The sequence below is a fragment of the Microcaecilia unicolor genome, chromosome 4 (assembly GCF_901765095.1).
Source record: "Microcaecilia unicolor chromosome 4, aMicUni1.1, whole genome shotgun sequence".
Taxonomy (NCBI): Eukaryota; Metazoa; Chordata; class Amphibia; order Gymnophiona; family Siphonopidae; genus Microcaecilia; species Microcaecilia unicolor.
In genome coordinates this window covers 167,621,338-167,635,209 of record NC_044034.1, presented here as the reverse complement: position 1 = coordinate 167,635,209, position 13,872 = coordinate 167,621,338, and the positions used below count along the sequence as shown (strand labels likewise).

The window sequence follows — 13,872 nt, the reverse complement described above, 5'->3', positions numbered from 1 at the left end:
TGAAACCAGGGAGGACTCCGGAGGATTCGGGATCATATCGACCCATGTCTTTGCTCAAATGACAATACTTTTGAAACCAGGGAGGACTCCAGAGGATCCGGGATCATATCGACCCATCTCTCTTCTCAATTGTGATATGAAGCTTTATTCAAAAATTTGGCAAATAGATTATCTCATGTGCTTCCAGACTTGATTTCTCCCCCACAAGTGGGATTTGTGAAGGGAAGGACGGCGGTTAGGAATATCAGATCGATTTTGGCTTCCTTGGAGGCAGTGGAATGGCCTCGAAGGCAATCTTTGCTGATAAGCTTTGACGCAGGGAAGGCCTTTGATCAAGTGATATGGCAGTTTCTTTTTGCAGTTTTGAAAAGGTTGGTATTGAAGGTTTCTTTGGGGAGGTGGTAGGAGTGTTATATTCAGACCCGAAGGCTTTTATGTGGGTCAATGGGGAGAGACCCTCGGTATTCCCCATACGCCGGGGCATGAAACAGGGTTGCCCGTTTTCCCCATTCTTTTTGTACTTTCTCTGGATACCCTCATTAGAGAAATCGTTTCTCATCAGAGATTTTCGAGATACCCATTGGGCATTCAACCTTCAAGATATTAGCTTTTGTAGATGATCTCTTAGTGCATCTTACTAGACCCCGTGGGTCTCTGGAAGCTCTTTTTGGCCCTGTTTCGTGAGTTCAGAGATTTTGCAGGTTTTAAATTAAATTTCTCCAAATCTCTAGCATTGGTGTCAATGGAGCAATTGAGACAGGAATGGGGAGAGGCATTTCATTTTAAGTGGGCTCAAGAATCTTTTACCTACTTGGGAATCAAGCTTGCAATGAAGGTAGGGACTTTATATCATTTAAATGTTTTTCACTTGTTGGATAATACTATAGAACATTTGAAAAACTGGAGGACCTTCCCTCTTTCCCTCCATGGTAGAATACATTTATTTCGCATGATTGAACATCCGAGATGGCTTTATGTTGTTCAGATGCTGCCATTATGTATTCTGGCAAAGCATCTGGTCTTATTACACAGACATCTTAGAAACTGCATTTGGGGAGTAGTTAAGTCCAAACTATCCATACAATTCATGTTAGGCTCTTGCAGAGAGGAGGGCATGAGCATTCCAAATCTACGTCGTTATAATCAAGCTTGTTTACTCCGCCATTTGGGCGATTGGTTACTAGATAGACAGGATTATACTCCCCGGGAGCTAGAAAAGGACCATTCTCCAAGGACAATCAGGCTACTTGTTCTCACGATTGGGTCGTTGTCTGCGACGGCCCAGGAGACCGGCAAAAACTTGCATAGCAAAACAAAAAATTCTCGAGAACGCTCTGTCGCGCAGGCTGAACACACCGGGCATGCGTGAACGGCTTCCCATCCGCCACGCAAGTGTGCCCTCTTCAGTTTCTTTTTGTCCGCAATCTTGACAGTCATGAATTCCCGACTCTGTTCAAGTTTTTCGTCTCAGGAGACTCTGTTTAGCGTTTACCGCTTCCCCGTTTTTTTTCTTTTTTTAATCTAATTTCTTAGTTTTCGTCACTTCTTCAAGTTTCCTTTCTTTTTCGTCGCGGCCGCCTTTTCAGGCTGCTCAACTGGGTCTTCCTTTTTTGTGCCTTTTTATTTGGCACGATCGAGTCCTTTAATTTCGCAGCCGCCGTTTTTCCGTCCATGTCATCGAGGACTCCCAGAGGCTTCAAGCATTGTACTCGCTGCAACCGGACCATCTCAGGTACCGACCCCCACACGTGGTGTCTCCAGTGCCTTGGGCCCGAACATTTGCCAGCTGCTTGTAAGCTGTGCTCTTTAATGAAGAAACGGACCCAAGTGTCTCGGGAGGCTCAACGTGAACGACTTTTTGCTGATCAGTCCGATCCTTCAACGTCAGCATCAGCATTGGTACCGAGGTCGGCGTCATCGACTTCGAGAGCGCAGGTAATGGCTGCCGAACGACCACATCACGCTGGGAGCAGCGAGGCATCGAGTGGGTCTCCACTTGTCTCGAGGCCTACTGCTATGCAGGCCCCCCGGGACCGATCTTTGTCGGACCCAGCCCCGAGGAGGCATGAGGATTCCATGTCCTCTTCGGTACCGAGGAGTCTCGATGACAGGCGTCGAGCGAAGGCTAAGAAGCACCATCATCGTTCTCCTTCTATGCACGGTACCGAGAGCTCCGGGGAGCCGAGGGATAAGGCACCCGAGAAGCGTCGGCGCCGAGAGGACCGCTCACCCTCTCTACAGGAGGTGCCGATGCGTACGTCTTCTGGCAGCTTGGTACTGGCTCTCAAGCCCCCTCAGAGTCTGCCATCGGCTCCTACACCAGCCCCGCAGCCTTTTCCAGTGGACACTCTTGACGAGCGCATCAGGGCCCTTCTTCTAGAGCTTCTGGAGGGATTGCTGCGCCAGTCTGCTTCGGTGCCAGGGGTGCTTGCGCCTTCTGCATTGACTGTGGAAGTGGCATCTGGGCCTTCGCCTGTGGTGAGGTCCCCGTCCTTGGTGCCACTTGCAGCATCGGTGTCGGCCGCCACCCTGGTCGACTCGGCGGAGGAAGCTTCGCTGAAGTCCAGGCAAGGGTTGACTTCTCGACATCCCCCTCGAGGTCGTCGTTCCTCGACGTCGAGACAGGCTCAGGTTCGGGCTGCTCTTGGAGAGCTTTTGTCCGACACCGATGATGAGTGCTCGTGGGAGGAAGAGGAAGATCCCAGATACTTTTCTGAAGAAGAGTCTTATGGGGTCTCCTCTGATCCTACTCCACCAATTGAAAGAAGATTGTCTCCACCTGAGAGTCTTTCTTTTTCCTCCTTTGTTCGGGAAATGTCTAAGGATATTCCCTTCCCTATGGAGGTTATGAGCCCAGGGCCGAGATGCTCGAGGTCTTGGACTATCCTTCTCCACCCACAGAGGTTGCAACGGCCCCCTTGCATAATACACTCAGGGTTCTTATGCGAAACTGGTCATGCCCTGTATCTAATCCAGTGGTCCCTAAAAAAGCTGAGTCCCAATACAGAGTCCATGGAAAGCCAGTTATGGTGAAGGCCCAACTACCTCATGATTCCATGGTGGTGGACTCTGCTCTCAGAAGAGCCAAGAGTACTAGAGACTATGCCTCGGCGCCCCCAGGCAGAGAGTCTAGGACCTTGGATTCTTTTCGGAGAAAGACATATGCTCGCAGCCAAGATCCAAACATATCAGCTCTACACGAGCATCCACTTGCGGAACTCAGTGAGGCAACTGTCTGGAGCTCGCCGATCCTTTTCACCAGGTGGTCAGGCAGCAGAAGGCGTGTCGCAAATTCCTGGTCAGGGATACTTACAACTCTTTTGATGTAGCTTCCCGAGTAGCTGCTCAAGGTATAGTCATGCGCAGACTCTCATGGCTGCGTGTTTCTGACCTGGATCATAAGACCCAGCAGCGAATGGCAGATGTTCCTTGCCGGGGGGGGGGGGGATAATCTTTTTGGAGATAAAGTAGAGGACATGGTCAATCAGATCAAAAAGCACCATGATGCCATGGATTCTCTGTCCCGCCGGGCGTCTTCTGCTACCACCTCCTCTTCTAGGAGGTTTTTTGGAGGGAAGAGGAGTGCTCCCTATTCCTACAATAGGCGTAGATACACTCCTGCTTCTCGGCAGCCTGTCCAGGCTCAGTCCCAGCAAGCTCATTCCCGTCAACGGCATGCGCCTAAGGCCCCTGTGGCTCCCCAGCAAAAGCAAGTGCTGACGATGGATGCATTCCTCCTGGGATGGGGAGCTCATGTAGATGGGCTTCACACTCAAGGAGCTTGGTCCTTTCAGGAAAAGCATCTTCAGATCAACCTCCTGGAATTACGAGCGATCTGGAACGCTCTCAAGGCTTTCAGAGATCGGCTGTCCAACCAAATCATTCTAATTCAGACAAACAATCAGGTTGCTATACATAGCAACAAGCAGGGGGGCACCGGATCTCGCCCTGTGTGTCAGGAAGCCGTCCAGATGTGACTGGGCGCACCATCATGGCATGTTTCTCCAGGCCATGTATCTGGCAGGCGTACACAACAGTCTGGCCAACAGGTTGAACAGGATCATGCAACCTCACGAGTTGTCGCTAAACATCTCCGTTGTGCACAAGATCTTTCGAGAGTGGGGCACCCCCTCGGTGGATCTTTTTGCCACTCAGATCAATCACAAAATCCTTCAATTCTGTTCCAGACTTCAGGCCCACGACAGACTAGCAGATGCTTTTCTCCTACATTGGGGGCAGGCCTTCTGTATGCGTATCCTCCCATAGCTCTAGTAGGGAAGACTGCTGAAACTCAAGTAAGACCGGGGAACAATGATCCTGATTGCTCCTTTTTGGCCTCGTCAGATCTGGTTCCCTTTTCTTCTGGAGTTGTCCTCCGAAGAACCATGGAGATTGGAATGTTTTCCAACCCTCATTACCCAGAACGAGGGGTCACTTCTACATCCCAACCTCCAGTCTCTGGCTCTCATGGCCTGGATGTTCAGAGCTTAGAAATTGCCACCTTAGGTCTTTGAGAGGGTGTCTCCCGAGTCTTGCTTGCTTACAGGAAAGATTCCACGAAAAGGTGTTACTCTTTCAAATGGAGGAGGTTTGCCGTCTGGTGTGACAGCAAGGCCCTAGTTCCTTTTTCTTGTCCTACACGGACCCTGCTTGAATACCTTCTACACTTATCAGAGTCTGGTCTTAAGACCAACTCCGTAAGAGTTCACCTTAGTGCAATTAGTGCTTATCATCAACGTGTAGAGGGTAAGCCTATCTCTAGATAGCCTTTAGTCGTTCGCTTCATGAGAGGTTTGCTTTTGTCAAAGCCCCCTGTCAAACCTCCACCAGTGTCATGGGATCTCAACGTTCTCACTCAGCTGATGAAAGCTCCTTTTGAGCCACTGAATTCCTGCCATCTGAAGTACTTGACGTGGAAGGTCATTTTCTTGGTAGCTGTTACTTCAGCTCTTAGAGTCAGTGAGCTCTAAGCCCTGGTAGTGCATGCACCTTATATTGTTTCATCATAACAGAGTAGTCCTCCGCACTCACCCTAAGTTCTTGCCAAAGGTGGTATTGGAGTTCCATCTTAACCAGTCAATTGTCTTGCCAACATTTTTTCCCCATCCACATACCTGCCCTGGTGAAGACAAGTTGCACATTTTGGACTGCAAGAGAGCATTGGCCTTTTACGTGGAGTGTTTCTTTTGATCCCAACAGGAGGGGAGTCGCCATCGGAGAACGCACAATCTCTAATTGGCTAGTCGATTGCATATCCTTTACTTATGCCCAAGCTGGGCTGACTCCAGAGGGCCAAGTCACGGTTCATAATGTCAGAGCCATGGATGCGTCAGTGGCTCACTTGAAGTCAGCTTCTATTGAAGAGATTTGCAAGGCTGCAACGTGGTCATCAGTCCACACATTCACATCTCACTACTGCCTTCAGCAGGATACCCGACGCGACAGTCGGTTTGGGCAGTCGGTGCTGCAGAATCTGTTTGGGGTTTAGAATCCAACTCCACCCTCCTAGGCCCATTTCTGTTCTGTTCCAGGTTGCACTCTCACTTAGTTGTGTTTCTTTTCAGGTCAATCTCTGTTATGTCCTTCCCGTTGCAAGGCCCAATTGACCAATGTTCATTGTTTTGAGTGAGCCTGGGGGCTAGGGATACCCCAGTCGTGAGAACAAGCAGCCTGCTTGTCCTCGGAGAAAGTGAAGATACATACCTGTAGCAGGTATTCTCTGTGGACAGCAGGCTGATTGCTCTCACAAACCCACCCTCCTCCCCTTTGGAGGAGTTCCAGTTTTCTATTTTGTTTTTTATTAAACTGAAGAGGGCACGCTCGCGTGTGCACGGCGTGTTCTCGAGAATTCTTTGTTTTGCTATGCAAGGTTTTGCTGGTCTCCTGGGCCGTCACAGACGACGACCCAATTGTGAGAACAATCAGCCTGCTGTCCTCGGAGAATACCTGCTACAGGTATGTATCTTCACTCTATTGACCGTGTCACTTGTATTTTTTGCTGCAAGTCCTGAGCCAGAATCTGCCGGCCCGTTTTAGAGCGAGTGTACTGTTACGGCCCTTGAGGGAGGTCTGGAGAGACCTGACTAGATATTGGGGAATAGCTTCAGAAGCCTCCGATCTGCTGCCTATTCAGGGTAACCTATTGTTTTCCCCGGGCTCGTATAACCCAATGTTTCGAAGATGGGAGTCCATGGGCATCACTAGGCTAGAACATGTTCTGAGCACAAGAAGTTCAGTGTTGAATTTTGGTGCATTGGGTGTGGTCGTTGACTTTAGTAACATGTATGCGCACAACCATTTAGCTCATTATGTATGTACGATAGGAGGCGAGATTTTGGGAGCTAGACATAGCAAGCATGTGAGAGATTTCTTTGGTCTGGTCCAGGGGGACCGTCTTTCGGTCTCAGGGTTGTATGAGGCGCTCACAGGGTTAGCTCCTCTTAAGAATAAGGATAGTATCAGAAGCCGTTGGGCTCAAGACTTGGGGAGGCCAGATATGGTTCTAGATTTTGATCAGTTAGCAGCCTGTATACCTATACTGTCGATAAATGCAGATATCCGTGAATGCCAATATCATATTTTGCACAGAGAATATTTGACTAAGGCTCAAATCTTTAGGATGGGAGGGGTGGCAGACGTGTTCCAAGTGTGGAAGGCAGGTGCGATCCTTTTTTCCACTCTGGGAATGTCCAATGATCCAGGCTTTCTGGACGGGGTTGATCGGCTTTTTGGAGGCGCTGTTGGGGATGAGAATCTCATTTTCCCCTCTCGGAATAATCTTGGATAAATACAAATTATTAGCTGTAGCAAGTAGAGGAGCTCAATTATTGGTGCGCAAGGCTTGTATATTGGGCAAACGGCTCATTCTGAGTGCGTGGAAGTGTGATTGATTCTCCGCCAGAGTTTTGGCATTGGCGAAATAAATTACATGATCTCTTGCTAATGGAGCGCAGAATGGTTGGATCCTCTGCCTGAAGGAGAAGGGCTCTTCTGACAACTTGGGGACCCGTACATACAATCTTTATCCCCAAGGGCTCATAGCTTTTTACTAAATTCCCTATAAGGGTATTGTTATCCATGTTTTTTTTTGGGAGGGATGGGTAGGGAAGAATGGGTGAGGGATTTATAGTTTTGAATTGTACTTGGGAGTACGTGTCTGACACGTTTTGCACGTACAATATATATCGGAGAAGGGTGGGTATTTAAAATTTGTGAAAAGCTTGATGACAGATTATTTTGTTTGGTCTTTACTGGGTACAGTTATGTATATGAATCTTCGTAAATGTGTATATTATTGAATGTGTTTATTGTGAATTGTCATCAGTAAGATTGTTGAAACATACCTCTGAACTTCTTCACCCTTCTATATCAGCAGTACCATGTACTTGTTCTAGTGTGAGCTTGCTAAATGTACATCCCCAGTCTCTAGATTTAGCTCTGTATGACTTTGCTGTTCACATCAGATTTTATTTTCTGTGATATAAGCTAAGTAAGAAAAGGATTATGGAAGCACATGTGGGTATCTCCTATCCCAGAAAAATCTCAATTTCTTTTCCAGTATGAAGCTAGGTCGCGCCTTCAGCAGTTATCAGACAGTAACTCTATCAGTTCTGCTGATCTTTTCGGTGACATGGATCCAGCATACTCAGGTTGGTATGATCTTTATCCCGTGTGGGGTCATGTACTGAAAGGGGGAAATTAGCTCTATGGGCCTGATCTTTCAGTGAAGAGGGAGATAGGCATACACAGGGCTGTGCCATGATGGCAGGAGACTGAGTGGGTCCAGGGCTATACATTGGCAGAGGGAGACTGGGCGGGTACAAGGCTAATGTTAGGAGACTGAGTGTACACTTTCAGGGGAGATAATGCCATTGTGCTTTGCTGAAGTCCTTACTTTGATCTTTTCCAGCTGGAGTATCCCTTGGGAATGTGTTGCCTACTCCGGATATTGCTCAGTTCAAGCAGGGCGTGAAATCTGTAGCTGGTAAAATGGCTGTTCTCGCTAATGGGGTCATGAACTCTCTTCAGGTGAGCAGATTGCCTATCTTCTTGTTCCTAGGACCTCCAATGTACTCAGACTAGGAGAGGGAACTGTGGTAGGCTGCATCCTGGGAGAGATGCCCCAGACTATGTCCCTGTTAGATCACACTGAACAGTCAGAGCAAGGAGCAGTAACAGCCACACAAGCTCTGTGGGAGATGTTAGGTTTTGACGGGTGAGAGCATACTTAAAGCAAATCTTGAATTCACTTTTTTATGTACCTTGGCTCTTTTTCCACAGGATCGATATGGATCTTACTGAAAAGCTCCAAGGCTGTGGAACTGAGCACATAGAGAAGAAGGGAGGTGCAGGACACCTATCACCGTTTGCACTGTTATTGGAGGACTGACTTGTTTTTAGTAATAGAGTTATTGGGGACAGTATTACGCTGGAATGGGATATGTGCAGTCATGTGACTACCTGACTTCCTTGTGGGCTGGATCTTTCTCTGTATTTCTCAGCCTTGCTGAGTACCTAGACACTTATTTCCTTTTGTGCTTCCCTGTGGTGGTCTTTTTTTTTTTTTTTTTACCTCCTGCAATGAACATTTAAGGCTGGTTTAAGTATTACAGGTGTATGTAGAAACATAGGAGCCAACTTTTCAAAATGATTGGGGGTGCTGGACCCAATGAAAATTACCTCTTCACAGTCAAGGAGTTTGTTCAGTATTAGGGGTGCTCAGGCACCCACAGAGCTGGCTCCATAGATATTAATTCGTCTATTTTGTTCTCTTCCCAAGAGTGCTGTTCCTCTGCTGCACTGGTTCCCAAACCTGACTTTAGGAACTCCAGCCAGTTGGGTTTTCAGGCTATGCATGAGGCACATTTTGCATGTGGTGAAAGCACTGCATGCAAATATATCTCATGCACACACATTGAGCATATCATGCACTCTAGAAGGACTGGAAGATCCCTGAAGAGTTACTACTTCTTTATTTCCCTACTGTGCTATTTCTCTCTTCTTGATCCTGCTTCATATGGTTTATCTTCATTCTCCTAAGGCTGTTGCATGTTCGTTCTCTGCTCTTTTCCCAAAATTGTCTCTTCTCTTGTACATTCCCTTCTCGTGTACTCTGTCCTAAAACTGCTGTGTGTTCCCTTTCAGGTTTTTTTTTTTCTTTTGATCTGATTGCTGCATAATGTAGTACTCTGTGTTCTTCTCATGTCCTGTCCTTTGAGATGTTTCACTGTACCCTTAGCACAGTAATGCATCCCTTTGCTCATGTCTATTTTCAAGTTTCTGTCCTGGAGCTGTCCATAGAATGCGGTAGTACAGTCATGAGCAGTTGCCCCTCTCTCATTTTTATCTTTATTTGTGGTCACTTTCTCACACTTCATTTGTCTGGAAGAGTGCACTGAGTTTTGGCTTTGTGTATGTCCAAATCCTTCACCTGTGGGTTGTTTGTGTTTAATGCTACCATATACTTGGTTTTAAAAATAACCATACAAACCAATAATGATGTGAAGAAAAGAAAGCATTTTTGAAGTTTTGACAGTGTTTTGTTTTGGGTGCCGTATGGTTGTGCATGTGAATATAAGAATTGCCATAATGGGTCAGACTGAAGGTCCATCTAGCCCAGTATCCTGCTTCCAACAGTGGCCAGCCCAGGGTGGGTGTGGGGGTCTTCGTGTGTGTTTGGAGTTCCATTAGTTGCAAAAAAGGACATAGGAAGGCCGAGCTGTACCCATCACCGCCTCTTCAACAGTGAGAACTTGGGACATGCTCATCCTCTCACAAATTTGCCCTGCACTAGAATCCAAATAAAACCAGTGAATTAGTTAGCATAAGATGAGCAATTGTGCAGACATTTTGTGTTTGACTCTTGACTTTGTGAAATCATGGCCAGCAGTGACACTAGCTCTGAGTGTTCATCTGTCATGGGACAGAGATCCAGCCTCTTACATTTATGGTTTATTTTATTTACTGTACTGCTTTTCCTATTAATGTAACAAAGTGGTTTACAATATCAAATAAAAATGGCAGTACCATGCAGGCTTTGACTGTCCTCTGATCCTTTCTCCATAGGTGTTTGGTGAATTATGATGGTCTTATTTTTATTTTTTAACTGTTGTACAATCTAGGAAAGATGAGTTGTTAAAAGGAAAAAAAAAAAAAGATAGGTGGAGATTTTTTTGAATCGGTGGCAGGGCTGAGATTGAACACCATTGTTCAGGAGGGAATCTTAAGGCCAGTGTCATGCTGTTCTGTTTCCTTTTGCCCATGTGTGTAGGGCAGGTGCATGGAAGGCCCAGGTAAATAAGCACTTGTGGACAAAAGTTGCTCTATCCTTAAAAAGCTCCACTGGAAGTAATAGAGCTATTTCAGTTTTTACCCTGAGGACAGACCTGTTTACAAGTATTTATTTATTATTAGGATTTATTTACCGCCTTTTTGAAGGAATTCACTCAAGGTGGTATACAGTAAGAATAAATTTAAACATGAGCAATAGACAATTACAGCAGTAAAAATATTCAAACAATACAAAGTATGACATATACTACTTACAGTGTCAACACAATACAAAATAGAACATTTTAATTGACAGTGTATGGTATAAGCAAAGATGGAACATATAGATATTTAAGAGGAGTTAAAAAATAAGGTGACTAATTTAAAGAAAGCTGCAAATGAGGTCAGAGAGATGGTTAACATATAGATAGGTAAGAGAGTAAGAGGAGTTAAAAAATAAAGTGACTAATTTAAAGAAGCTTGCACATGAGGTTAGAGAGATGGTTGCTTGGTATTAAAGCTGACCTTTTGGGGTCTGAATTCAGTCCAGTTTCTACTAAAGAGGTTCATTTTATACTAAAAACATTAGCCTGTAAGTTTTGCATTCTTGATCATTGTCCTTTCCACTTCTACTACTACTATAAATCATTTCTGTAGCGCTACCAGTCATACGCAGCACTTCACACCATCTGAAACTAAACATGACCAAGACTGAACTTCTTACCTTTTCCCCTAAACCAACCTCTCTTCTTCTCCCATTCTCTATGCCTTTATATATAGGAGTGAGCATACATACACTCCTTCCTACACTTGTGATAGTAGTTGCTTTTTTCTCTGCAACATCACCAAAATTTCATCCCCCCCTTTTCCTGAACACACTACCAAAACCCTTATCCATACTCTCATCATCTCCTGCATAAGCTACTGCAAGACTAGTACAACCTGCTCCTCACAGGTCTCCCACAGAACAAGCTTCCTCCCCATCAATCTAATCAACATTCTGCTGCATGGCTTATCTTCTGCCAGTGTAGCAACACTCATGTAACCCTTTTTTCAAGTTACTTCATTGGCTCCCTATTCAGTTCAGACTTTCTCTTACAGTCTTACAAGTGCATTCATTCTGCACTTCTCTCCCTATACCCTCCCCACCTTTGAAATTATGTTCATTGGGTTAGTCACTCTTATTTGCATCCTCCACCACCACCAACTCGACACTCTGTTTCTTTCATCTTGCTCTGCTGTATACCTGCAATAGGCTTCCCGAGTGTGCATATCATGCTCTTTCTGTAGCCCTTTTCAAATCCAGGCTAAAAGATCAATTTTTAAGGTTGCTTTTAAAAACTTTATACCTTATTTGCTTGTGTAATACTCGTATTGTTTCAATCATTCACATAATAAATGTAACTCTTATTTTGTTTTCTAGTTTGTCTTGAATAGATGTAACACCATCCCTGCTTGACAGAGCTTACTTGTTTTTTGTACAGTGCTGCTTATCTTTAGTAGCACTATAGCAATATGTAGTGGTAGATAAGATTTTATTTATTTAAAATATTTATATAGTGCTCTTGTAAATTTAGATCTTTTAGTGTGGTTTATACCAAGAGTACATAAAACAATAGAAGCATAAAAAAGTATATATAGTCACTAATAATAAGGAGGCACTTAAGTCTTCAATTTCTATTTAAACTAATATCCTTAAGGATCTCAATCCACCACTGGACCGCCACAACAGAAAACATTTTTGTCCAGAGGCATATTCTCTGCCTAGTAAGAATGGCTGGAAAATATAATTTATTATCTGACTGTAGATGTCCATTAGCAGTGGACATCATACTCTAACACCAAGTAGATGGAACTTCTCTTTAAATTAAATAAGAGTAACAACAATTTAATATGTGCACAGTAGAGGGGCTGGTTCAGGCACTTTCAGCATCAGTACTTCAGTTTTTGCATTATTCAGTTTGTCCTTTCATCCTGAGCCACTGGGAGATCTTTAAGACATCTGTTAAGCCTTAAGATAGACAACTGCAGATCGTCTTCCAGGGGGGAAGGTGAGTTGAAGGTCATCTGCATAGAGATGAATATTTTATCCCCATACACCCATCAAAGCTTCTAAACAACAAGGGGGAGGGGGGAGAGAGAGAGAGGAGCCTAGAAGCACCCCTGACTGTATATGCTTTGGTGCAGACACATTTCTCCATATGTAAGTGCTGTATCAGAAGCCTTGCTGATATGTAAGTACCATATCTTCTTTCCCCTGATTGATATGAAAAGGCTATAACAGGGCATCTATACTATATGAACCTCTGACTGAAGAAACACTGAGTCTCGTCGTTTTGTCTTGTTCCATTATATCCATGATCATACTGCCCCATTTGAGAAGGCGCTTCCCTGAGACTAGGACATTCCTATAGAGCAAGTCCACCGGAATGTTCTGGGCTCCTGATGTATGCGCCACAGACAATACTTTTAGCTGAATTTCAGCCCATATGAATCATAAAGAGGCTTCCTTTGCCACTGACACACTCTTTGTCCCCCTTTGCTGTTTGATATATGCCACCACCATGGCATTGTCCAAGAAGAGTCTCACTGCCTGGACTTCTATCAGTTGTTAGCTCTCAAAGCTTTGTAAATTGTCTCTAAAATGCTGATTAACCTGCAAGATTCTGCAGCATCTAGCACCCCTGGACCAAATAACTTTGATATTGGATGCCAATCTTGTTGGTTTGGGAGCTCACTCTCGCCACCACCCATTTGAGTGACTCCAGGGTCCATGCTTTTTCTCACATTCCAACACTGCAACCACCAGCATAGATTGCATTCAACATCTGAATCCATGGAACTCTGATGAAGTAACTCTGAACACACAGGGACCAGTGGTTCAAGAGTGATTTTGTTTTCTAAGCATCATGTGGGCTTATGCCCAAGGGATCATGTTAACCATGGTAGCCTTCAGACCTAACACTTGCATGTAATCCTGAGGCCCTTTCCTTGCCACAGTGTTCTGGACCTGGCTCTGAATCTTGCAAATCTGCTTTTTGGGCAGGAAAGCCTTTCTGTTCTGGATATTGAAAGAAACTCCTAGGTATTCCAGGGATTGGAAGTGCTCCAGCTAGCTCTTATCAACATTCATAAACCAACCCTTAGTCCATGTGCTGCAGCAACTGGGCCCATCCCCTTTTCTAACTTCTCCCAGATGAGCCAGTCATCCAAGGACGGATCAACATTCATAAACCAACCCTTAGTCCATGTGCTGCAGCAACTGGGCCCATCCCCTTTTCTCCTTTTCTAACTTCTCCCAGATGAGCCAGTCATCCAAGGACGGATATACCAATATGCCCTCCTTGCACAGAGTGGCTGTCACCACAACCATTATTTTTAAAAATGTTTGCGGAGTCATCACCAGCCCAGACAGCAAGACTTGAAACTGGTAATGTGCTCCCAGATCTGCAGATGTGAACATTTGATGCTCCTTCCGTATCAGAATGTGAAGATATGTCTTTTTGAGATACAGAGCTGTGAGGTACTCTCCTTTGTGAACCATTACAATTACAGACCATGCACTTTCCATTTAGAAATACGTAATCTTTTTAATGTCACATT

At 45.1% G+C, this 13,872-nt stretch overlaps 1 protein-coding gene across 4 annotated transcripts in view; it reads left to right on the top strand.

Annotated features, from left to right (window-relative positions):
• Window positions 1–10,030, top strand: part of ARFGAP2 (ADP ribosylation factor GTPase activating protein 2) — a 59,334-nt gene extending 49,304 nt beyond the window's left edge. For all 4 annotated transcript variants that reach the window (XM_030200886.1, XM_030200884.1, XM_030200883.1 and 1 more), the window contains 3 exons: window positions 7,559–7,649; window positions 7,910–8,028; window positions 8,281–10,030. In XM_030200886.1, coding sequence (XP_030056746.1) covers window positions 7,559–7,649; window positions 7,910–8,028; window positions 8,281–8,301 — 231 coding nt within the window. In that variant the 3' untranslated portion in view covers window positions 8,302–10,030. The remainder of the gene's footprint in view (window positions 1–7,558; window positions 7,650–7,909; window positions 8,029–8,280) is intronic.
• Window positions 10,031–13,872: the final 3,842 nt, after the last annotated feature.